Source organism: Oryzias melastigma, linkage group LG16 (assembly GCF_002922805.2).
Source record: "Oryzias melastigma strain HK-1 linkage group LG16, ASM292280v2, whole genome shotgun sequence".
NCBI classification, from domain to species: domain Eukaryota; kingdom Metazoa; phylum Chordata; class Actinopteri; order Beloniformes; family Adrianichthyidae; genus Oryzias; species Oryzias melastigma.
In genome coordinates this window covers 6,312,935-6,339,452 of record NC_050527.1, presented here as the reverse complement: position 1 = coordinate 6,339,452, position 26,518 = coordinate 6,312,935, and the positions used below count along the sequence as shown (strand labels likewise).

At 41.9% G+C, this 26,518-nt stretch overlaps 1 protein-coding gene across 7 annotated transcripts; it reads right to left on the bottom strand.

Annotated features, from left to right (window-relative positions):
* Positions 1–193: 193 nt before the first annotated feature.
* Positions 194–25,357, bottom strand: fam131bb (family with sequence similarity 131 member Bb). 7 transcript variants are annotated; one of them, XM_024267823.2, is made up of 10 exons: positions 25,047–25,357; positions 24,681–24,971; positions 13,466–13,503; positions 10,387–10,422; positions 9,933–10,035; positions 8,471–8,695; positions 8,190–8,330; positions 5,896–6,221; positions 4,867–5,130; positions 194–3,460 (listed from the first exon to the last, which is right to left on the bottom strand). In XM_024267823.2, the coding sequence occupies exons 2-10, from the start codon at positions 24,706–24,708 to the stop codon at positions 3,236–3,238; spliced, it is 1,386 nt and encodes a 461-aa protein (XP_024123591.1). In that variant the 5' UTR covers positions 24,709–24,971; positions 25,047–25,357; the 3' UTR covers positions 194–3,235. The 7 variants fall into 7 exon arrangements, with proteins under 7 accessions (XP_024123591.1, XP_036071984.1, XP_036071985.1 ...); XM_036216091.1 differs by having other exon boundaries at positions 24,681–25,357; XM_036216092.1 differs by lacking the exon at positions 10,387–10,422 and having other exon boundaries at positions 24,681–25,352.
* Positions 25,358–26,518: the final 1,161 nt, after the last annotated feature.

The following is a 26,518-nucleotide window of genomic DNA, read 5'->3' as shown; positions in this document are numbered from 1 at the left end:
GAGTGTTTTGGGGGAACGACAACGAGCTACGCTACACCACTGTGTTCACTTGTTTTTGTGAAGTGAGCTAGCAGCTCGCAAACACAACAAGAAGCGCCACACGTGTCAGGGCTCTGGAGCCTTAATGGGCGGGCACGCGACTTTCTAATTATTTACAACCTTGAAGAAGAGATCCACACGTTTGCACAAGAAAGGCCGTTTGTCAGTTTGTTTATTTGCTCTTTCTCCACCGGAGGAAAAGAAGGGGAGACAAGGCAGAGAGCTGGAGAGAGGCTCTGGCGTGCAGGAGAGGAGGAGAAAGAAACAGACAGATTTTGACAGAAAAGGAGGAAAAAAGAAAGAAAAAAAACACATGTAGGAGCCGACCTGTGACGACTGTCCAGCAAGCATGCATAGGTGTGAGTGTAATCAGTCACACTGCCGTTCAAAAACAAATCCAATCGGATGCGGGTTTGTACAGAAGCCTTCTGATTTCCTTTACAGCAGTTTATACAGCAGCTACTTTTTCTTTTGCCAGATTTATGGATTGCACTTGTAAAAAGTTATTATTCTTATATATATATTTATATTTTTTCTTTTTTTTAGGCAGTGATTGTTCCCAAAACAGCAGACGACTCACTGTAACACATACAGAAAGACAGACTGACACAGGAATACAGAACACAGAGAGGGAACGAGGAAGGAAAGAGTCACAGTTACAGAAAAGAAGATGGCAGTGGGATTACAAAGAGAAGGAAGGATCGGTCACATGGTCGGTAAACCTTTAACATCCACAGAAATATATTTGGCTTCATGTTACTTGTTTATTCGTTCATTGAAATAAACAAATAAAAGCTTTAAAAAAACTGAAGCAGTGTACTTTTTCTGTTCCCCTTTGATATTAAATTTTAGCAAACAAATTTCACATTGAATTCATTGGAGAGAAAAAAAACAAACAAAAACAACAAATTCCCCTTCCAGAAAGGTTGGTATCTACGTGAAATCATAGACTCAAACACAAGCTGTCACATTATTTGTCCCCTTCAAGTAATTGTTCAATAAATAAATGTGAACCCATGGGTAAAGACAGTCCTTTTGAGGTTTTAAACCATTTACTCATCGATCATTCATTGCAAAGTGAAAATAAATCCATTAAATAGAGAGCTGCCAAAATGACTATTCTTTCCTCAAAACCAAAAGAAGACGGCTTTACCCCCGGGACACCGTTTCTAACTCATACCAGAAGGGAATTCACAGAGTCAGTAGAAAAATAAACATTGCATTAACATTGCATAAAGAAGCAATCGATAAACAAATTCATTCAAGTAAAATCATGAATCGTTTGTCATCAAAGTTCCTCACACAATCATCAGAGTGAGAAGAAGGTGCTCCCCAACAGAGGACAGATACCATTGGTGCTCGCGTATCTTTGCACAGGAAGTCCACCTGTCGAGCTCACTGGGAAACGCACTCTTCCTCAGGTGAAAAGAGAAAAAAAACGGATGAAAACATGCATCTCAAGCATCATTGGGATCGCTGTCACACTCCAGGCAGCTGCTTCACAGTAATAACCATAAGCAGGAAGACACAGATCCACAGTATCTCTATCCGTCTGGCGTTCAGTCCCCGTCTTTTCCCTGATTGGCTGATTGAGCGGCAGCTCCCGCCCTTGGAGCCTCAACTTGTTGCTGTTGTGTTTTTTTTTTTTTTGCTTCTTCTGCTTCTCCACTATTGAAGTCACTGGGTTAAAAAGCCCTCCAGATGGAGCAATCCCTGCTTCTGACACAAACAAACCTCCACTTCACTCGTCCTTTGTGTGGCGTTGTGCAAGAAAAAACAAACATACAAACGAACAAACAACCTGCAAGCTTGAGCGCAATCCCAACGTAAGGTGGGATCAAGAGGCGTAGAAAAATAAAGAAATCATACTGCAATAGAACAGCTGTGACTGAGAGTGATAGGCAATTTCTATGTACTTTATTTACATCTACATGAGGAGGAGCCAGTGTTCTCCTGCATATTGCTGGTTACAATTTAGATATTCCTGTGTGTGTGCGTGCATGTGTGTTTGTGTGCATGTGTAGTGGTTTAGGTGAGCCAGCAGTGAATCCATTTTTGGACTTCTCAGAGTGCGTGGACCTCTCATTGCCTGTCCGGTACATTCATTTTCAGTGGTTATCACCTGCGCCCATGGAGGGAGGCAGCTGTTTCTGTGGAGCGACTGGGGTTTTGGTTGTCAGTGGGGATGAAAAGCTTTCAGAGAAGGAGCAGGATAATGTCAAAATGTCCAAAGGCAACCTTAGATCTGTTGGATTGCATCAGTGCAAAAAAAGATGGAGTTCTGTTTGCTTCTTCTCCGTGAAACTCGCCGCCCAAGCCCACTGCGACCCCAGCTGGGATACTATGGTTCAGTGCAAAGTCTATACGGTGCTGTATAGTACAGGTGCTCCATAGTACTCTGAAAGACATGCATACAGAGAGACAGAGCAGGAAGCACGCTATTGTACAGTACAATCCTTATCTGTGCAGTGTTCAGTGTGTGCGGTGGGGTTGTGCCGCGGGCAACCTGGTGCCACAACATGAAAGAATTGATTTTTTTAGAGGAGTCAAAGGGCATTTCACTGAAATGCTGAGGTTTACTGAGAGCGTTTCCATCCTCGGTGAAATTTCTCGGGCTGCTTTTGTCAGAGTAAACTGTACAGGTTTGGTGTCACCAGGAAATCAGTTGGATTACATACTAACGTGTTGAGAAACAGCTGTAAACAGAGCAGCTCTCCCATGGGAAAACTGATAGGTCTTATCACACACTTACACTTAAGATTCTTTTTTTTTACTTTTTTTGCTTTTTTTTCTTACAAAAAATGTGTTATTATTATTACTTTGAAGGAGATTATCATTATCGTTTAAGACAATGACAGGATCACCTAGCTCGTGTTTAAAAAAAAGGAAAAAAATAAATAAAAAGCATGCATGTTTCCGATTCGTTCCTCTTTATCTCAGTGAGGTTTTTTTTTTGTCCGCCTCAGTGTTGCTCTTTCTCTTGCTCCTCTTTTCAGTTCATCAGGGTGTAAGGCTAACAAAGAAACACGTGTCCTTTGTTGCATGAGCTCTTGTCCCTTTCGCATCCCTTGGAGAATTTCTGTGTCGGTTTCCTGAAAAGGGAACGGATAAATAGATATATGTTGTTGCAGTACGCGCTCGTTTGTGGCTGACGCCTTGGTCAGTTTGTATTTAGAGTCTCTTTATAGTCAAGAACTCAATTAGCTGTCATGGACAGTGGCCCCTGCTGCTCCTCCTCCTCCTCTTCCTCCTTTTCCTCAAGAGTCTGAATGAAGCCGGTGGAGACATCAGAGGCCTTCCTCTCTGTGATGGGCTCTGCCGGCGCTTGACCCGGACTGCTGCCACCCGAGGCGTCCCCTTGTTGCGTGGGTGGAGTAAGCGTGGAGGATTCTGGGTCAACGCACAGATTCACCTCTTCGTCCTGAACGGAACACAACCAGCAACATGTACACAGACAAATCAGAAAACTTTGGAGAAAATCTTAAACTGTCAGCATTTTAACTAAAAATCTTTTAGTGTGTCCAAAACTATATGTCATTGTGTCACAGACTAAATCAATTAAATATTTTTTTAAACATTAAAGATGTTTTTCTTTTAATTTAATGGAGGTACCAAAAATTATCATATTAAAAAATTGTCTTTTTCCCTTTTTTCTTCTTTTTTGTTCCATCGGAACTGATGTTACGAAAGCAAAATCCCCCAAATATTTGAAGAAAAATGAAATATTTTGGAAAAAAATGTATGTTCAGATCAGGCTTTTGCAAAATAGCTCTAGATGTGGAAAAATAATTAAAGATTTAATAATAAGTAAGATACCAAAACTGATTAGTTAAAAATATTTATTTTTTTCCTCCTTCATTTTCTCCTTTTTTTCCCATCTTTTTCTATTGTTATGAAAACAAAATCTCAAAAATATTTGAAGAAAAATTACCTTTTGGGGAAAAAAAATACATGTCCAGATCTGACTTTTGCAAAATGAGATAAAATGTGGAAAAAATAATTAAACGTTTAATTTTAAAAAGTTACTAAATTTAGGCTTGTCAAACAGTTCTGTGTTTTCCTTTTTGCCTCCTCTTTCTCTCATTTTTCCACATTTTTTCTGATGTTATGAAAGTCTCAAAAATATTTGAAGAAAAATGAAACATTTTGGAAAACAAACTATCTCCAGATCAGACTTTTACAAATAACACAAGATGTGGATGAATATTTAAATATTTGCTTTTTAAAAGCTAATAAAACCAACACGTTAAAAAAAAGTGTTCTCCTTTCTCTCCTCGTTTTCTCCTTTTTTTCCACTTTTTTCTGACATAATGAAAGCATAATCTAAAAAAAATACTTTAAAACAATAAATACTATGTTTCCAGATCAGATTTTTGCAAAATAAGACAAGATGTAAATTAAAGATTAAATTTTAAAAAATGAATAAAAGTTAGCAAAGCCGATAGTTAAAAAACATACTTTCCTTTATTTTCTGCTTTTTCTTCATTTTTGTTCCATTAGATCTAATGTCAGGCATAATTTCAAACATATTTTAAGAAAATTGACACTTTTTGGATAAAATGTTTGTCCATATTAGATTTGCACAAAATAACAAAAGATTTGGGAAGAAAACAAAAGAAAAACTAGATGTGTTTTAGATCAACAGGAGTGACAGAAAAAATGATTTAACAAAAAGATTAATAGACCCAAAAGAAAAGTTCAAAACCAAAATGATCAAGAATGATGATAATAGCAGACTAAACAAAGCTTCAGTGACTGTCTTTAAAATGTTTTTCACATAAAAGTATTTTCCTAATGATAATAATAATAACTGATTGCAGTGCAAACCTTGACTGGCTCCTCCTCCTGCTGCTCCAGCAGAGGCGAGTGCTCATTTCCCACCATGTCCTCTCCAGAGGGAACACACAGGCTGGGCTCCACCACCGCCGCCACTCCCTGGTAACCTCCAGCCTCCGCCTGATACGCCTCCATCTGCCCCGTGTTCCACAGATCCACCAGTGGAGGGTGGACAGGATGAACCAGGCTGTGGATGGTGCTGTTGGGCGTTGCTTGCAAAGAGTGGTTGGCACTGTGCAGCCTGTGCTCCAATGCCTAAGAAAACACAGGAATGAGACTGAACGTCAAACTCATCAAAAATTCACATCTTATTTTGAAAGGGTTTCCAGTGGTCTTTGAATCATGATTAAGCTGTTTTAGGTCGAAATTAAAACAGGGAAACACAGGAAGTGGTACATGGAGCTACAAGTAGATGCGTCAGAATGGAGCGGAGCATGGAGCTTGTGGCTTGCCGTAGTACCTTCTATGTCGCACGTACAAGCCTTTACAGATGGCCTATTTGTGTCTGCACAAATATTTTCATCAATTAATACTTAGAAATTAAATTTTGAGCTTAATTCTCTAAAGGTCTTCTATTTTCAGAAAAAAGTGCTATAAGAACAAGAAAAAAACATTTTTTATTGAAGTAGGTTATTAGGGACATTTGAAAATAACTTATTTAATAAGAAATAAACATCACACGTTTTCCATACACCTGGAAATGTGTTGATTTTGAAGATAAATTCAGTTGAAGTTTCTTCACATTTTTGTGTGTGACCCATTTCTACGAACAAAAATCTTTATTTGATCTGAAACAAAGTGACTCATCGCTTTCATAAAAGATCTTTGTTTCATATTAGTCTTAGCTTTCAAACTGAAGGTTTCAGGAACTGGCTGTATGTTTTAAGGCATTATTTATTGGGTCCTCAGCTGCTGCAGGTTATTGCATAGTAATGATGACTTGAACTAAATCCAAGCCACATATAGTATCCCTTAAACTCCTGCTGCACACCAGAGAGCCACCTGCTCTGCATCAATCACCTGTTGTTGCTGATACTGCAGGAGCTGCTGCTGCTGGTAGTGATGGATCTGTTGGATCTGCTGCAGCTGTTGTAGTTGGCTCTGTTGTTGGAGGTTGTACTGTTGCTGCTGCTGCTGCTGCTGCTGCTGCTGAGACAGGAAGTGAGCTGCCGCCTGCGCGTCATAGCCCTCGTTGCCCATCAGGTAGGAGCCAGCAGGGGGAGATGCCACGCCGGAGGTGTCGTTTTTGATCGGCTCCCAGGCGTCGGAGGAGGAAAGGCAGTAGTGGCCCTGGGAGACGTATGAATGAGGCCACACCTCCGCTGAGGAGTGGTGCAGTATCTGATCTGAGGAAAACCAACAAAGCAGCCGTTAGTCTTGACATCACCAACAACCACACAGCCCAGAATGCTGACTCAATAATCAACCTACAAGTGAACAAAGGAGGAATTTTAAATTAATTACATGAAAACATCTCTTTACCTTGAAGGAATTCATAAAGTAAACCGTGCAAGCTGCTCCAGCTTAGTCTGGATCAGAGTTATGACAGAAGCTCTTCAGTATGCAGCGCAGACACTCTGAATACTGGCACACCTCACGCCGTTGAGTCATCACTCCTGACTAACCGAAGAGCGCAGACACAGCCTTTACTTCCAGCAGTTTCTCCTGCTTTTATTCTCTCAGCATAAAAAACAAACTTTCATGTCAGATTCAGTCTCAGACTGCTCCACATTTCTAAAGCCAAACTGAAAAACACTGGGAACAAACAATGAGAATCGGAGGTAAAACAAAAAGACTTTTGAGGAGAACACAAGAAAGGCCTTCTTGAGTCTGAAAGAAACATCTAAACAACAGTTTTTAGTTTACTCCTTTGCAAACACAAAACTGTAAACTACAGAGGAAAACGGAAACAAATCAGTGACTTGAGCCTCATATGGACGAATCATAACATAATGGGGTCTGAATCCGTTTCAGTCTCTTCTCAGTAGTCTCCTCGTGGTATTTTAGAGAAGAATCATTTTATAGGCCTCTGGTTAACAGACACCATGAGACCCGGTTGTGAGGGAATCCGGGGAGGATGAGGTTAATGAGGCATTTAATAAGGTTCATCCCCATTCACTTGTTCTTCCAACTTCATTAGACTAAAGGCTGTTTCCTGGAAAATAGATTTAACTGAAAAGTCTAGTTAAAATAGATGAAGAATCAGAAAGGAAATGTTTTCATGATAGGAGTCAAGATATCATATAATATAAGCAAACAATTAAAGAAAGCAAAATACATTAAAACATTGTTAAAAAAGAATTCCTTCAAAACTACAACAATCAACCCTGTATCTTAGATCCAAGATTAGATTAGATTAGATTAGATTGATAGAATAGATGATTAGATTAGATGATTAGATTAGATTATTAGATTAGTTTATGATCAGATTGGATTAGATGATGAGATTAGAAGATTAGATTATATTAGATGATCACATCAGATTAGCTGATCAGATTAGGTTAGATGATTAGAATTAGGTCATTAGATTAGATTAGATGATTAGATTAGATGATTAGATTAGATACGATTATCAGATTAGATTAGATTACATGATTTGATTAGATTAGATGATTAGATTGGATGATCAGATTAGATTAGATTAGATTAGATTAGATGATTAAATTAGATGATCAGATTAGATTAGATGATTAGATTATTTTAGTTTAGATGATTAGATTATCGGATCAGATTAGATGATCAGATTAGATTAGATTATTAGAATTACATTAGATTAGATTAAAAATTGTTATATTTCAAACAATCAAAGCAAGAATAATACATAAACAATCAACAGAGGTTTACATCCATACAAAGTCATGTCAAACAAAAAATAATTAGACATCAAATTATAGATTACTTGAAAGGGGGTGGGAGGAACTGAATTTATGTAATCCCACCCTGGTTTTACCGTACCATTTTCTCTACATGAATTATCAATATCTGTTTCATAACTTCATCAGATATTTATACCTTAGCAACACTGATTCAGGTTTTTAGAATCCTTAAGTATCAATAAATCCCATGATTATGTACGTATACATAACACTTTTTACTACAATCTACTTCTCTTATTGAAATCATTTAAAAAGGCCAGAAAAACAAGTTTATTTCATTGTGTTTCCTTTTGTTTCTCTTGTAAAATAACTTTTGCAAAATATTTGTTTTTTTATTGTGAAAATGAAAAGAAATTAAAAAAGAATTGGGAAAAAAAATGATATCATTTTTTTTTTTTTTTTTTTTTTGCTCCTCCATCATTTCCTCTTGTTCTTTACCTCGACTGGTGATGCTCTCCTGGTTGACTTCACTCAGGTGAGCCACGCTGCCCTGATTCGATCCTGACCTCGGACTTTCCCCGTCCATGGATGACCACGCTAAAAGAGTCGCCTCTGAGATGGCAAACTGCTGCAGAACACCTAAAGGTCAGAGGAACAAACGATGTGAGTACTGAGACCTCCCAAACAGTGGGATGAAATCCCAACAGCAGACAAGCTCATTATTGTGCCGTTTTCTTTTTTTTTTTAGGAGCGCTTGTCTGCAACAGTGAGCCTGTGACCTGCAGCGAATCGAGCCTCCTTCTCGCCGTCACTCAGGTCGCTGTAGGCGTCGTTTTCTAACCGCCGCTCCTTCTCTCGCTCCTGGTTGGTGATGCGGGACTGAGCCACGCCCCCTGCGCCGACCGTCTGCATACCCCAGTTCTGCCATTCGATCATGTGAGCAACGCGACCCTGAGCCATGGCTGTGGGCTTGGTCACCCTCTCCTTCATCGTGCGAGTGACCCCTGCAGAGGAGACAGATGAGGTACAGAGGGAGAGGCGGGAGGACAGGGAAATTAAAGAAGATGGGAGGTAGAGGGGGGTGACAGGTTGGAGGGGGGGTAGAGAGGTTAAATTAGGAAGAAGGGAAAGGAGGAAAACAAAAGGAGAGAGAAACCAAAAGAAAAGGGAGAAACAGACGTGGTTTTTAATTTTAGGTGTTCATTGGGACTGATTGGAATGGAAGATGGGATGGTCTTTCATAATGTGAGCACCAAGCAGGATTGGACTGATAATCTCATTTTATAATTTGATCAGACTCTCAGATTAGCCCATCTCAGATTTTTTTGTAAAAATAGGTCAATGTGCTGAAATATTATCAGTCCGATCCAGCTGATGATGGGCTTTTATGACATGGAGACAACGTTCATGTGTTTAATGAGACACCGCCTGGTCTCAGTACATGTAGGGGAGCAGGCAAGAGGATGTGTCTTGCCTGACACAGGTGCATCATGGGATGGGGCAGGTTAATTGGGGTGAGGCGGCTGCGTGGCGTGATTAATGAGAGGTTGGCTTGTTGACACCGGAGCTTTTTCACACCTTGGCTACGTTGCGCTGGGTAAGCAGAAAACCACTTTCTTTCTCTTCGTCTTTTTTTTTTCTCTCTGAGATTTGGACTGCTGAACATACATATTTTTTAAATCATTCTCCAAGGAAATACTTTGCTCCATATTTCACAGAACTGACATATGATGACACATACTGTAGATCCCTTGTTGGGTTCTCTCTGATGGCAAAGGGAGGAGATGCAAGGATGAATTCTTTGAAGAATCTGTGACTCCACTACGCTGTACTGCCGTATCCAGATATACTGCACTGCACAGTAACAGCTGGAAAAACCCACTAAACGGCACTTCACTACACTGCACTGTTTCAACACGGCACTTTCCACAGCCAAAACATCTGCACTGGACTAGAACAGCACGACTTCACAACCACTTAACATAAAGAAACTGCACTTCCCACTCGCCACTCACCTTTCCTTAGTGCAACAAGCTGCGGGGTGATGGCCGCTGTGTGTATGTCAAGTTTTGAATTCATTCCATCAATGACTCAAGAGGAGCCATTGACGAACCGCATCTTGATGTGGAGAGGAAGAAGTGACAAATAGGGGAACCCGTTCAGGGTACCATGCTGACTCCTGTGCCCGCGGGGGGCGGAGCCAGCATGGGGTCATTTACCAGAACCAGCACAGACACACACCTGACACACCTGACAGAGAAGACTTAGCCAAAGCCCCGATGCCATAGGCGTTTGAGTTCCGCTTGAGCCGAGGCAGGATGGAGGTGGTGTCCTCCATGGACAGCTGCAGGGAGAGAAGAGACAGAGGAATGGAGGAGAGGGAGGGCAGGACAGCATGGGTGGAGTGGCAGGACACCCACATGATGTGTGTTAAAGAAAAGGGTGAGTGGAAAGGAGAAGTGATGGAGATGTTGGGTTAATACAAACAAAAAAAAAAAAGCTGTGTTACCCAAAATATTTACTCCAAGTAGCTGTGCTCACAACAGTGCACTGGCACGATAAACCTCCAGACCAATTGTAAGGCTTAGCAGGTGGCGGAGATCATGACAGAGCTGATAGGTAAGGGGTGATTTAAATCACAACAGGCAAAAGAAGAAAACGGATAGGAGTGATGGGGGCGAAGGACAACACTTACATTGATTCCCTCCCATGAAAATTCTGAGCGTCCATGCTGAGGAGGAGGAACAGGAGGAATGGGGACAGAAGGAGCAGGAAAGAGGAAGGGAGTGACAGGACAGACCCGACAACGACACGCATCAGGAGAGGGTTGGGAATCCCACGTCAGACATGCAGACGAAGAGGAAGACATTCAGAGAGAATAGAACAGAAATGAGAAAAAATATGGCGAGAATTTTTCAAAGAACGAAGAGTTAGAATGACAGGGACAAAGGATTAAAGTGGGGATCTGCTCGTGTTTGCATAGTTCTGTTTAGCGGAGTGCGATATGGTTGAATGAGTTCCCTCTTTGGTTGCATTTGCTGCCAAAAAAAACACAGAGATGTTGTGGAAAACGGCGCGCTGCCTGAGTGAGATGTCAGTGCTGCGTTGAACTGTATCTGATGCTGCAGGCAGACAGGAGACTGAGGCTAATGGGAGGAGGAGCAGTGTGTGTGTTTATGCAGGGTTGAGGGTGAAGTCAGATGAGGAGGACATAACAGATAAACAGCAGCTTCTGCTGCAACGTTTCCCTCCATCAACTGACCTGACATTAAGTAGAACACCAACAGTGTGGGTTGTTGGTGTTCACAGCAAAACAATGCATTCTGGGTAAATAAATAACAAAACAAAATCCTCGACTCTCCTCTCCAATCTATTTGTACTCACCTTTTTTATCTCGTCTATGCATAAAGTCTTTACATCTGAAAATTAAATTATAAAACTCACGAGGAAATTAACTGGAAAGCGAAGAGTTGGAAAAAAAATCATATTTTACAATAATGCTATAAAAAATAAATAAATAAAGTGAAAAGCAGAGCCAACGTCTCGCTGGACCTGGACACACGTGGCAGAACCGTGTGTCCAGGGAGATCCACAAAGTGACAGAATGGAGTACAGGTGTTAATGCAGCCATTACACATCGAGATCTGAGCAGTCAGACTTCATTTAGAGGTGATCCGGGCCACATGTGGCCTCTTTCTCATGTGAAATGAACGTAAATGAAATGGGACACACTGAAGGACCATTTATTCAACTAACAATCCTCTTATCAGGGGCAAGAAAAGCTATAAGGCAGATCATCAGATTTATTTTAGTCAAAATAGGCATTTATACGTGGTTGCTTTGTGGATTTTTAAGGTCATATTACAGAAATAAAGGTTAATTTGCAGAGCTTTGTAAGTAATGTCTGTTTAAAGACCCACTCCGGATATTTTTGGTGCATTTTTCTGATAGTGGAAGATATCAAATAAGAAAATTGGACTTTAAATTAGATTTTTGAGTATTTCTTTATTATTATCATGAATCAGGAGCAAAAAATTACATTAGCAAAAGGGTTTATTTTAACGTAGAAAATACGTGGGGCGGGCCACAAGTTCTTTGCTCTAACAGGATTTTTTAATTTGGCTAAAAACATAATAATTAAAGGTTAAAAGACCTCTAGAAGCACTTTTAAATTACCTTTACCATCTTTTACTTGTCTTTCATACTAAACTATTCTCATATATATGATCATATATTACCTTTGGCACACTGAAGAACCAATTATTAATGAAATATCAGTCATTTTCATGAGTTTTTTTCCTACCCAGAAGTAAGACGTCTCACTCTCTGAGGCACCGCCTTTCGCTCCTTGTGGGTGCCGCCCACTTCATGACATCATTCTACACTAAGCAGTGTATCTGCGTTTCACCCACAAAAACAAACAACAATTGAACTTTTGCAAAGGTGGATGTGCATTCCATATATCTGTATTTAGTAGCTCCAGCCATCGCTACTCTGAGCTAGCTGAGTGACAAAGCTAGCAGCTGAGGACCGCCAGCTGAGCGGAGAAAGCAGGTGTTTGTGATAGCCTGGGAGCGGTTCTGGCAGCGCAGACTCTTCCTGAAAAACGTTCTCACTTTGTGACATCAGCTCGTGAGAACCTGTTTGTTTTCGTGAGTTAGGAAAGGTTGGAACTCAGAGCACAGATTTTTAGAGAACTACTCAGAAATACAGCTTTGGGGTTGTTCATAGGGAGGAATGAACATTTTAATGCACTTGCATGGTATAGGCCCTTTAAAGCAGCTCAAAAGATGATCGGAGTGGGGCTTTAAGCAGGGTTTTTCTTTTTTGATCAGATGTAGGATAAATATTTGCATGTGCTGTAGCCACTTCTTTAAAAGGCAATTGTGTTAGACAGAATCCTTACAGATTTAGAAGCCAATGAGTATCTTTAGAAGATATTTTTTCTGGCTCTTTTGTAATTTTAACCTATTTAAGCAAACAGTGGACTTGCTAAAGAAAATTCACACAAGCAGTCAAGACACAAACAGGCACTGGGTCACACCTGAATCCTTAGATCTAAAAAACAAACAATGAGATCTCCTCCTCTGTTGTATTCTTGGCTCCCCATTTCCCCATTTCTCCCCTCTAATAGCACGGCAGAATGAGATGAGAGATTTACCACACTTGAGTGGTGGAGCAGAGACCCTAGGTGAAGCTTTACCGATGTTCTTTTCCAATAGCCTCGACAACACCAATACACACAGTGCTTGCGTGATGTGGGTGAGTGTGCTTTTTTGTTCCGAAGGGCATTCTAGGACACAGCGCATAAATAAATGATGCAATCAGTCCACAGTGCATTTGGTGAAAAAGTAGAAGTCTCTACACTTCAGAGCAAAATGGTTGCTTCTCCTGTGTCCTTTTTTTCCAGAAGGATCAGAGCAGGAGATATGAACTAAGACAGAAGAGACAGTAATAAGGATGATTATGTAGTTAGAGAAAAAGTGAGGGATGGCCCTGCGGTTGGGAGTCAGATGGATGGCAAGCAACAATTGTACTTAATGGCGACAAAAAGCAATTCAAACCTGCCAGTTCCCAGTCTTCCACTTTCATCCTCTGGTAAAAATTCAGCAGCTGACATTGACATGAGCACGGACACTGTGAGTTACAGAGGGCTGGTGATTTAAGCTGCTGCAGCTCGGGGTTCAGCTACTCAATAAATTGCTTCCATTGACAGTCAGCAGCCATGTTGGATCCTCAGACAAGGAGAGACAGAAGATATTCGGAGGACTTACCTGCTCGCCATCCTTTTGGACTGGCACGCCATCTCCTGCTGAGGATGCACAAAGAAAATGAGAGAAAAAGAAAAAAAAAATGTGTGTTAAGTTTGTGTAGACAAGAAAGTATAGTATACTTCTATGGCGCTTTGCTACCTTCATCCCAAAGCCCCTAACAGTCAGTCCCATCCACTCATACACACACACTGATAAAATTTGTTTTCTTCAACAAATTAAGGACCTTATAATCCTATGTTCATATCAAACCCTATGGTGACTCGGTAATGCATGTTAAAGTGACCATTTCCAATGAAAAGTCTATGAAAATGCTAGTAAATGCATGTTTTGGGCTTCTGCGTTCAAAACTCTTGGCTCCACACACATTTTTATAAACTGTTTATGGGCTCTACATACAGAGATCGTGCGCCAATTGAACACATGTTGAAAGTCAAACCAGGTTGAGCTTTGACCAGTCGGGGACTGACGTATGGATGGAAGTATGAAGTACAGATCTCTTCTTTCATATATCAGAACAGAGCTGAGATTGAAAAAGGCTGGAATAAGGTTCAAAACATTTACACCGATTCAACATTTTGAGCCAAGCTTCTTCTAACTGTAGGTGGTAGAGATGTGCTAGTAACAGTAGAAAAAGAAAAAGAAGTGTGTCCTGTGTGACCAGCATGAGCTATACTCCCTTTTAAGAACGCACATCACATGCCAGATGTGTCTGCGGCTTGACAGGACATTTCTTTGCATTTTTGTTTAAAATTTTAAAGAAATTTGGGAAACCATTTAAAACAGTAGAGCTGAGCGTGTTAGATAAGTTCATTAAAATGTCAAACTTTCGCAACAAATAAAAACTGAATACTATGTTGCTGGGCTATTGACATTTCCACTGAGCCACCAGCACCCTAAGGTGTTGATCCAAACCCGCCAGCACAGCCCACAGGGGCGACCATGGTGCAGAGGTGGAGCTGTTGCAAGGAAGTCCCTGCTACCTCCCTCTGCGTGTTCATTGATAAAAAAAAGTAAAAAGTGACCAAAAAACTCAATTGGAATTTAGTCTGGGTCGTCACATGACAGACAATGCCCTGTAAAATGGACTCCACAGATAATACCCCGTGAGGTGGGCCCTGTGTGACTAAATCTACGTCTTGAGTGGTCAATGTCCGTCTCCTTGCTCCTGCCAGCAAGTTAATTCATAGCTTTGTTTTTCAGTAGAAATGTACTGGTTAGGTCCTTGAAGCACCCTCTGACTGGTTACAGCTGGTCTGGAGCTCCATGTGGGTTAATGTAAAAATACCTTCAACAATGTGTTTATAATTATTTTGTATAAGAAACCCTGTCGACCTCTGATCCGCAACCTATGAAGCATGTTTTTGGCTGGTGGAATTAAGCTTGAGTCCCCAGAAAAAACCCCACACATGCACGGGGAGAACATGCAAACTCCACACAGAAAGAACTCAGCATGGATTCAAACCACAACTTTCTGGGGCAAAGGCTCTAACCACTGCACCATTGTGCAGCTCTAAGACAAACTCATTTATGCTTAAAATGCACTAAACAAATGTTAACTCATTTACAACTCCTAATGGTCACAGCACTCAACTCTTTTGGGAAACAGAACATTCAAACTCATTGAATTTATAACAAATGTTCAAACTTCTTGTTTAACATGCAGAGAAAATGAAGCTGTTTACTTGCATTGATTTTATTTTGCCCTCAAAATTAATTTCCTATCTTGATTTCTGCATTTTTCACCCCTGGTTTTAACATGCACATAACCTCCAAAAACTCACTGTCTGACTCAGCCGAGAGTTTCTATCAACCACTTGCAGGTTTTGCTTTATAACCCAGAGCACTGATACCTGAGGCAGACAGTGAGAAAATCAGTCCAAGTCTGCACTGAGGGTGACCTTTGGGGCTTTGAGGCTTTTTCAGGAGAAACTGTCTTCATATTAAAAAAAAAAAACACCGTAAGTCTAAATGATGGATCATGAGCAGAGTCACCCCCCCAGCACACTTGTAGGTGGGACTCATCCAAAACGCATCCTCTCTGTTGGATAAATGAACGCTATTATCCCTACTCATTTCTGCCTGTCCAAATCCTAATTAAAACATTGGTTTAATTAGAGAGTCTGTGCTCCTAATGGAGTTCAAACATGGCCTTAGTCTCTAGGTGCTCCCACATATCAGAGGGTCTGAGCTCTGCGTGCACAGCTCCCACAGGGGTTCACTCCCCATATCAGCGCCGCACGGCTCCGTGCACGCGTGTGTTTACGCGTGTGTTGCTGAGCCAGTCGTGTTTCACACAGAGACATTTGGCAGTCACAAGTGACTCCTCTTTGAGATACACTGTTGGCTCCCTCCATGTCCAGTGATGTCTGTGACCCACTGACCCAGTGATTCAGAAACATCAGCTCAGATCTGTGTCTGCCGGGCTCTCGGATATTACCCCTCCCCGTGAACTCCACTCCGTCACCTCAGATCTCTGCAAGGGCAGGAGACAAGGGACAGACTCCAGCCTAGAGATGATCTGTCTTCAGTTCACCATGTGGGGTACTCAAACTACAAACAAGTCCACTTTTATTAACACATTTAGCCACTGATTTTCTGCAATCAGAAAAGTTTTAGTGAATAGAAGCACAAGTGTTTGAATTATGTTTCTCTGACATTTTTAAATAGCAATTTCCCTGATTTGGTTATAATAAACTGCAAAAAAATGAAGAGTGAAATTTACCTAATAAACTTCAATAACAATTTCCAATCAGAGATTCTACGTAAATGGAACAGAAAAAAATGTAAGTAGATTTTACTTAAAAACACATATTAAATGTCCAATTCCTTCACTACACACTATATCAGTGGTGTCAAACTCAATCGCACAGGGGTCCCAAATCCATAACACACCTTAGCTCATGGGCCGAACAGGATAAACATTTATTGAACACTCTAAAATTAAATTTTTAAAACTTTAAAGCCATCATTTTTAACATAATTATGAACTAGATATATATCATTACCTGCAATAATGCTAGTGTGAATGCTGTAGCTGAATTTGGCAGAAATTGATGGCTAAAAATGCAGAAGCTGATAGCTAAAAACGCTGAAGTTGATAACCAGCTAAAATGTTAAATATTAAATTAGCCTAAAAAAAACTAAACTAAAAAAAATAAATAAACAAATAAGGTTAGCAAAACAGCTAGCATGTAACTGAAAAATAGCTTAACTTTAAAATAGCCCCAAAACCTGGAAAAAAAGCCTTAATTAGCCAAAACAGCTAGCAAGTCACTGAAATATTAGCTGAACTCCAGAATAGTCTAAAAAAAATAAAAAAATAAAATAAAAAAAGCTCAAATTAGCCAAAACATTTAGCATGCAGCTGAAATATCAGCTAAACTCCAAAATAGCCTAAAAAACTTTAAAAAGCCTAAATTAGTTAGCCAAAAGAGCTAGCATGTCGCTGAAATATTAGCAAATAATAAACTACCAAAACAGGAAAAGAAAACAGATGCTTCAACAGTATTGAGTTCAGAGACAGTGACGGTTAGTGGGAGTTTTTATGCTCCTGTTTAGCATTAAACCAATGTGTCTGTGGAGCCAAAATACACTGAACTGTTGAAACCCTGAAAAGGTCTGAGTTTTTTTTTTTCAAATTTTTGTATTTATTATTACCAGGGCTTTTGTACCTTACCAAGATTAAATATAACATTAGGTACTGTGGATTTATAGAGTGCAGCACAAAAAAATATTTTTAACAACTCTATTTAGATTTTTTCTGAGAATGTAGCACTTCTGCATTAATAAAAACGGTTAAATCCAATCTATATACAGAATGTAGACAATACATTTCAGTGAACTGTATTTACTTTTTATCGTAAAACTGATTATTAAAAAGTGCAGACAGCGTTTTTGAACAGGCTGAGCCCCAATGGCCCCTTAAAGCATTCATCACTTATATTTCTTTGAGTAAACATCAATTGTATTTATTTTTGTGGGTTTTTTTTGTTTGCACAATCAAAATGTTTTTCAGCACTCAAGAAAGCTACCAAATGCAGAATTTTCTATGAAAAAATGTGTCTTTTTCACACAAACTTAATAACAAAAACACAAATTCATCAAAGTTTCCTGTTTTTAGATGACTTGCAAACATTTATCCTTAACCTCTGCTTTCACAATTAGATATGAACTTTTTGTGACCTTGCAAACATTAGCTAGGCGTGTTTGTTGAGTTTTCTTGGCGGATATTGTTCAGGCAGGGAGATATTTTACATTCTGTTGGGGCAGGAAAGTGTGTCCCAGATTTTTTTCTGCATCTGGGTTAAAAATCTGCCCCGCAAACACAAACTGTACATGAACAGGCTCCGCCACAATCATTTGACTGCCAGCCATGTAGAAAACAAGGCGCAGAGACTCGCAGCCCTCGTCTCTTCCTCTGCTCGTCTCTTGAGCTTTCGCAGTCTCCCTCTTTTCCATCCCTCAGCTTCATTCGGCCAATTAGCAGATTAGCAGTCACACTCTGATCGCATGAATCACAACATGAGTCAAGAGTTCTCTGGACTGCAGCGGCACAAACTACCTCCACGAGCCCTGCAGTCTTCACACGGCCCAGAGCTGAAACACTAAACACGGCGTGTTTACCTCTGCAGTTGTCTCTACAATGTATTATCCGAGTGTTGTTAATGTGAGATCACATTAGAGCATGTTTGTTAGATGACTCACAAGTGTTTGCGTGCAAATACCAAGTTGTAGTTAGTGAGACTACTTTGTAGGAGCATCTTTCTGAGGATGGGTCAGTAGTCATTACCCAGCATCCCGGGGATTTTTTTTTTTTTTTTTTTAAGGAGCAGCATATTTCTGCCTCAGGATGGGTGATGCTCCTGAGCTCCTGGCAGAACAGTAAGCCCATGTGTTTTTCTGCTCCTGAGTGAGTAGGCAGGATCCCTCCTCGTACAGACAACAACAGAGCACATGACCACAGCTCTGGGGCAGCCTCTCTTCCCTTGGCGCTCTCTCTCTTCCTCCTCCCCGTCATGTGTGGAGTGGTGCAGTGCTGGATGCCCCCCTACGGTCATAGGGGAGCTGAGCTCAAGCGAGGAGAAGGAGTGAGGGGCATCGAGGGAGGAAGGACTGAAGAAGGGGAAATATGTGTGGCTGTGAATCCGACTATGCGTAAAGAAACCACCAAAGATCTGCGGCGGATGTATTGTCACCTTCAGCTCTGGCTCCAGCGGCTTGACAGCTCCCACTGAAGCGAGAAGCGTCTAAGCTTCATCAGCCTCCCTTCCTCGAAGTGCCCCGCAGCAATAACAGCAGGGAACCGGGAGGCTTGTTTACCGTAACAGCTGTGGCGAGGCTGGTTGCCACGATGTTGTACCGGCTTGGCGAACAGCCCTTTTGCAGTTGCCATGTGCAGATGCTGGCTTGCTGAGCCACGGAGTTAAGCGAAAACACAGCTGAGGAAGAGAGCCCAGATGGTTGAGAGAGTTTGGGTCAGGAAATTGAGCTTGAGTGTTCCCAGACACCATCCACCCAAATGGAAAAATACTTTTGCATGCTCTCCCTGAAAACCTCAAACACAGCGTGCAATCACTGCTTGGATTCACCCGCCTGTGACCAAAAGACCTCAAAATATGTGTGAATGCTCACTTTCTTGAGACAAGATAAATATAGCAAAGCAGTCACCTGTTCCCTGATGTAATAATAGAAAACTTGCAGAAGTATCTGCTACCCAGTATCATGACTACATTCACATGTGACGTGCCTTCTTGATCTTGCTAAACACGCGTTCTTGAACGTGTTCATGGTGTTCTCACTGGACTCTCTGCCTGATATTAGCAGATGTGCAAATCTCATGAATCTTGCTCCAGGCTTTTTCTTTCACAGCTCTATTTGGATGTATGAAAGACTTGGGCCAAATCCGAATTTTTCCCCTATCCTTCTGGCTTCTCCCTACCCCTCCAATTGAAGGGGGATTTGAAGGGAAAGGGGTATCCGAAATAGGTTTTCTAAGGGTAGAAAGAAGGGACTTCGAGTTCTGTATCCCTAGGGCAAGCCGCACTTTTCTTCCCTTTGGTGCGCTCTAAACCACAGACGTAGTAAAGACTTTTTGTTTTAGCACGACCTTTTAAAGCTATAAAACCAATGTTGTTAAGTATGTCCGAGTGCTAGCAGCTCCGCGCTAACGTAGCTGACCGGCACATCAGTGAGTGAGAGTAAAGGTGCATTCACACTGATCGTGATTCGTGTGACTAATTTCACGTTCCCCGCCCCTTTTTTTGTCAAAAATGTATTTGTGAGCGTGACGATCCAGGGCGGCTGCGTGTGGGAGGGGCAACCAACTATTGCTTTCAGCCTGATTGCATAGAGCGCTGTTCGTGTATCTCTCATGGATAGAGATGATATTTAGATCAGGTTTATGTTCTATGAAGAGTTTTGTATGACAGCCGCTATGTTTCTGTCTCTGTGACTAAGTTTGAAGGCTCAGTCTCCAATATTAACACAAGAGGGGAAAATAAAAATAAATTAGTGGATCTTTTTCTTTTTTTTTTTTTTTTTAAATGTCTCGATGAGGCTTGCGCCTCACCCCGCAGCAGGTCTCCATCTGCCGGCATATCGAGCAAGTGAGCTCCGCCACAGAAGCGAAAGCTGGCGATCTGTCCAGAGTGTATCCCACCTTCGCGCCAAAGTATCCAGGTGAACTCTGCAACCCTGCGGCTCTAGTGGGTTAAGGAAATAGATGGAAGTTCAGGACTAAACTCTCACATTGGATTATAATTCTACCCGCTGATTGAGTCACTGAAAACATCACGTGTCCAAAGCTGAGTTCCTCATTGGCAGATGCAACGTGGCGACCTGTCAAACTTCAGCTATTCAAATTCGTGCCTCACGCTCAAATCAAGCTGCTTCCAGACCTCCACGCCGTGCCCATCACACCATGGGACTTCAGATCTCCTCAACTTGCATCTGTACCATTGACTTAACATTGGAACTGGCCGTCTCCACCAAGCAAATTACATTCGATTGGAATTTACCTTAAGTTCCGAGTTTGAAGACACTCTTTTTCCTTTTGGAGGGCTAAATGTTGGGGTAGGGAGAAGCCGTAGGGGTCGGGGAAGAATTCGGATTCGGCCTTAGTGTCATATATGGGCACAAACTGCAATTATACATTTTCTTCCATGATCAGTTTTCCGTGCATGAAAAGGGACACCATCCATTTGTCTCAACCAAATCATGGACTCCATGACTAGTCAAAGTGTAACTGGTTTAACTTTCAATGGATGTTTTGTACATAGAGCCCCAAAATTGTCTTCAAAACTTGTGTAAAATGTACATTTACGTGCATTTACACAGACCTTTCATTGCGAATATACATTGCCAAGGCTGATGTGAACGTACCATGACGAGCGACCAACAGGAATATTTTTTCCATGAGAGTTTGGAGCATAAATGGACCAAAACACTGTCTTTTCTAGTGAAATTGAACAGAAAATGAGACTTTCATGCAATAAATCAGTACTTTCTTGTTCTTTGATAATCAAAGGACACCACAAGATCATTGGGTTTTTTTTATCAGGACTGAAGTGGTTATTTGCTACAAGTAGCAGGGAGATACTCAGAGCACTCTGAAGCCGCACACATTCACAGATGCATATAAATGAGTCCATACACTTGCCGCACACTGATCAAACAGCAGAGATGAAATTTCTCCTTCCTGGCACTGTTTCCGCTTGTGAACTCATTCCGAGGCTGAGTCACAGTGTTTACAGAGCGCCTGCCCTCATGTGCCCACACACAGGCCCCGTGTTCCTGATCTGCACACAGATGTGATGCCTGCAAGGGTGGGCTTTTACACTGCAGTGCGTAAATGTGCGATAGTTTCCCTAAACTCTAACATAAAACCCGCCGTCTGGATTGTTAGTGAAAGCAAACATTTGAGAAACGGAGGAAAAAGAGTCCCAAACTTGCACCGTATGTCGTATGTGATGCATTAAAGGGCCTGAAACGTATAATCACATCTTTGTGGTAAACAGACTCCTACAAGGGTCATCAGGTTTAAGTGTGTCTCCGAGGTAGTGCATCACAGAGTGTTTGACCTTGAATGTGCTCTTGTTTACAAGGCTTTTCTAACCTGGAAAGGAGCCAATCAATCACACACCACCTCTGCCACATTTTCCAGTTTACAGGCTGACTGTGAAACAGCAAATGTGGGACATGGTCTCAGTTGTTGACAGAGTGTGTGTAAGGAAGGCATGGTGTAGCGAAAAAAAAGGGGTGGAGGTTTCCTTTTTTTAATTTTATGGCAGGGAATCCCTCTCTGTAACACCAGAGCAGAAAACCCTCAGCGATGGAGGAAAGTCTTCGTGTAGCAGCGGCGATTCTGCCGCATTCACACCCACTCGCAATGTAAATATATCTGCAAGTGGGCTGTCCCACGAGAGATGCAAACTGGAGGTCATTCACAAGTCACTGCATGCATATACATAACAATACAGACTTTTGAGGCAGATCATTGCTAAATTCTGTTTTTTTTTTTTAAACATAACTTTTTTACTGAAATCATATTCAGGAACATGAATAAAAAAGCTCTAAAAACTTTCAAAACTCTCATTGTTAACATCCCACGCTGGATTTTTTTAATCAGGTAGAAACAAACAAACAAATATCTTGATTCATTTTGCCTTAAAAAATAAAAGGAGAGTCATCGGTTTGTCCCACAATCACATCTGCAAATTTCACCACAACAGCCGGAGCCATGGCAGTTACAGTCACACTGCACACAATGGCCTAAATTAAACAGTGATTAATGTTTCATGCAGTCGCGGCGCTGGTGCAGGCGGCTAAGTGGGTACAGGAAAATGTTTCTAATGTGCAGCTTTCAGCACAATGATAAGTAATAGAATAAGTGGATCTGCATGCAGAAATACAATCATTATGAGGTAGCAAAGAGCTATTTACACTGACAGCAGCGTGTTAGCTCGTGGGAATCTACTTGAAGTGTTCTACACATTTGCTGATTTGTAACAAAAAAAAAAAACGCTGTTCTGACAAGGTGAAGGATGAGAGCCTCCACTCCACCACATCTCAAGGCCTCCACCTTCTGAAGGGGATGATGGATGGATGAAGTGCTTCATTCACTGTACCTCACCTGAACTTGCAACACTGGTGATGAATAGCATGCAGGAGAACAAAATCACACACTGTAAATGTGCTGAATGTTTGAGTTGAGATTCTTGCACGCCACCTTTTTGATATGGTGCAGTCGGACCACACTGGAGTTCCAATTTTAAAAACTATAAAATGGACAAAACTTTTGCTCTTTTGAATAATTTTGGAAAGCAAGGTCAAAGCCTTTAAAAGTAACACCACAAACAAACAACAGTCAGAGAAACAAGCTCTAAAGAAGTGTAAATTGATTCTTTTATTTTATCTTTTTGCTTTATTCTGGCTACTTTTTTACCTTATCATACTGATTTTATGACAAAAAGCTCCAGCTTGTGTTCTTTTAAGCATAGTATCCCTATTTCTTCTGCTTTATAAATGTCAACAGAAAGCAATCAGCTGAAGGGATACTCTGTAGTAACCTGCCATGCAATATTACGATGGCTGTAAATCCAATATAAGAAGAGCGTCCTACTACGTGACACCACAAAGCTGGGGAAAAAAGGTAGAGTTACTGGAAGACAATCGCATACATCGGGGCTTCCATTTTAGAGAGGCAGGCCATCCGGGCTATCTGCTATCCGCTGCTCCTCCTGTTGATCTGGGCTTGGCAGCCCTTTGGCTGCAGTTGAGAAGGCCGATCAATAAAAACACACAGAAGCCATTCTCACTCAGGATAAACAAAGCCACGCCTCTAGACTGGCAGAACTGCTGCTACCTCCTAAAGAATGCCAGGCTTGCTTTTGCAACAGCTGCTCGTCCTTATCTTAAGTGCTGTTTGTTTACATATTCATGTTCTGATTGTTGTGCACAATGGAGCTCAGCGTAACAACTGAATTCTGTTTATTAGATGCACAACCTCTTAACCATGTGTGCATCACTCAAACAGGAGATTACCTCACAAACACCCTTTGTAAATTTTGACCCGTCTCTCATCCCCGCCTCGCTTAAAAGAGCATCAGCATTCAGGCGGCACACAATCAGACAAATGTGGCATCTTTGCAAACCGTGTGTCTCCTTCAATCACATTACACTCAGCAGCTGGAGACTCTGGGCTTTCTCCTGCTTGACCCCGGTGTTGACAGGAGGATCTCCGTCTGAGATGCTGCCATGTCGCGCATCAAACAATGTTATGTTGATGTCTCTGGCGAGCGTGAGGCTTTTTCTGCTGCATTAGCCTCACACCTGGTGTCCTTGCAGTGCCATTTAGCCCACCTTTGTTTCCTCCTATTTGATCATCTAAACACACTTTCTGCACCCTTGATTTGCTCAGCCGTCTGCTGGAAATGAGTTTCTATAAGGATGTCTTCAAACCTTATGTGCCATGTGGCTCATTATTAATTCATGCAAAAAAAAAAAACAGCTTGTGTTTATTTTTACCTTAGAGTGTGACTCAAGCTGCTCAGAAATGTGTACCTGAGCATGCACCAATCCCATCGATGACGAACCACTTCTTATTTGTCAATTTCTTGCCTCTACCCCCCCATCTGCAGTGCTCCTCCCTTCAGGACTGTCCTCACCTGAAAACTCCCATCAAGGCCACACACCCTCTCTCCTGCATGTTGTTGCCCCTCCCTCCCATCCTCCCCCCTGCTCTCCATCACCATACGCCTGCCTCCCCTCCTCCCTGAAATTCTTCCCTTCATTGTCCCCTCTATCCCTATTATTCATGAAATTACAACAAATGCTCCCCCTCTACAATGGGATCCCCCCCCTTCCTCTATAAATAAGCACTATCACAGCATTTCAATCTCCATCCTCCCACTCACGCCATGCATTCTTCCAAACAGCACCATTAATCAAGCGATGGGAGGATGCGGGGAGGATGCAAACTCTGTGCGCTCGCAGCCGCACGTTTTTAACGCATACGGTCCCTGGCATCCTGCCCGCATGATGCGTGCTCCCATCCACGCACTGCACGTCCGCGCGGATGGAGAGGCGGCAGCATAACAACCCAAGGAAAAGGACTTCCCAGTCTGCATCCCCCCACCTACCCCCAGTGTGCTCCTGCAGGACCCTCCACCCCCACCATCCCAAACCAGCCCTCTATCCCGCAGTCGGCGATGCTTACTCAGTCTCCTGGAGCCGATGCATCCCATGGTGTATTCACACAGGCCCTGGACACACGCGTGGAAGTGTTACCCAGACGCCGCGCATTCTCCTTCTTCCCTCCTGCGACTCTTTCTTTCGACTCCCTTTCTTTTTTTCCCTTGCTCTGCCGTGCTCTCTCTTCTTTTTTCCTCTCTCTCTCTTCCTCTTCTTGCGCGCGTGCTCGATCCCCCCCTCTCTCTCTCTGCCTCCCGCGCGCTCTCCCTCTCCAGTGCGGCGTCTTGGAGGAGATCCGGTTAGTAAGTCAGTATGCCTGCATGCATGTGGGGGATAGATTAGAACTAAAATAAAGATCAAGCAACAAAACCACCCTCCAGTGTGAAATCACCTGTGACATCACATGATCCCCCTTTTTTGTATTCAAACTGTTGTATTTTTAAGCAACATTTCATCCAAACATGTGTTGCCAGTTCTTCCCAACCACAGAAGGGTTATAGTAAGTAGATAAGCACTATTTTCATTTACAAAAACAGATGACAACATCCAAACTGGCTGGGTTTCCTCCACCAAGATCAATAGCGCAGTGAGTGCCAGATTGCCATTGTTGTGGATGTCTCTGCACTGCTGTGAGATTGTTGAGCTAAAATGGGGGATTCTCTCTGTCTCCCTCTCCTCTGTGCACTCAGCCTGACAATGCACTGCAGCGGTTTTTTTTCTCCTCCTCCTCCTCCCTTCACAACCTCCTCCTTCCCTCCATCCCTCCTACTGATCGCTCAAAAATGCATGCAGATCATCCACTGAGGGTAAAAAATAAAACAGTCCGACGGAGGGTTTTCCTTCACAGTGGTGCTGCGGCTGAGTCTCCACCTCTTTCTCTATCGCTCTGATCTGAGTCATCCCTCTGTTTCTTCTCAGGTCATTCCCTGCCTCCTTCAAGTATACAAATCAACAATCTGAACATAATCAACTCTCTGATCCATCTAAAACCTCTCCTTTTTCCATCCAGTTTCCTACAAAAACTAACTTCTTCTCCCTGGATTTCCAACATCCCATCTCTGTGTGGGCAACACCCCGCCCCCTCTGTCTGCTGATTGCAAACTGATGCAAGCTGTTTCTAAGTAACTGCATGAAAAGCTTTGGCCAAACTCTGGACAGTGAGAGGAGGTGCATCCAGATGAGGACGATCTTCTAACTCTGCAAAGAAAGGAGTGAGGAAAAAGGATAAGGGCAGATGGGCGGAAGAACCATTGAGACAAAAAAAAAAAAAAGAAAAGGCGCAGCAGATGGGGGGACTGATGGGACAAAATGCAGAGAACAGTGGAGTCATGGGCAGCAAAGGCATGAAAACGATCTTGTGCGACATAAATTAGCGCTCCAGACTGGCCAAAGAGAACTGACAGGGAAACGAGAGTTACTCAGTTGGAGGCTGACAGACAGACATGAATATGAGATAAATGACTGGCGTTTTGAAGTCATAATAAAGGGATTAAAGTGGATGTGCGACTTGCCAGACATAACAAATCATACATAATCCCAGCTCATCACACAGGACACTATGTTTAAATATAGATGTGTCAGAGTTCATTCTTTTGGTTTTCCACCGGGGCAGAGGACACGGCTGTCCTCTTAGATACTCAGACTGGAATAAAGACACCCATAATTGTTCTTTTTATTGACAAACTCAATTATATGTCCAATCATGGTTCCATTTTTGTGTCAGTCAATATGTAAGATGCTCAAATGAGTCGCTCTTTGGACATGAACTTGACCTCAGATGAAGTATATGTGTCAAGATCTGCTTCTATTTTTCTGTTGTGAATCAGGGTGTATTTTTTCCTAGATTCAAATATGTTTGGCCAG

Coding starts and splice junctions, on each gene's coding strand:
- fam131bb (XM_036216089.1), bottom strand. CDS start 13,636: ATGGGACTGACTGTTAGGGGCTTTGGGATGAAGGTAGCAAAGCGCCAT. Junction 8,696..9,932: donor TTCTCTGTCAGGTGTGTCAG/GTGTGTGTCTGT, acceptor TCTCCTCTGCAG/GGGTCACTCGCACGATGAAG. Junction 8,331..8,470: donor GGAGGCTCGATTCGCTGCAG/GTCACAGGCTCA, acceptor TCTGACCTTTAG/GTGTTCTGCAGCAGTTTGCC.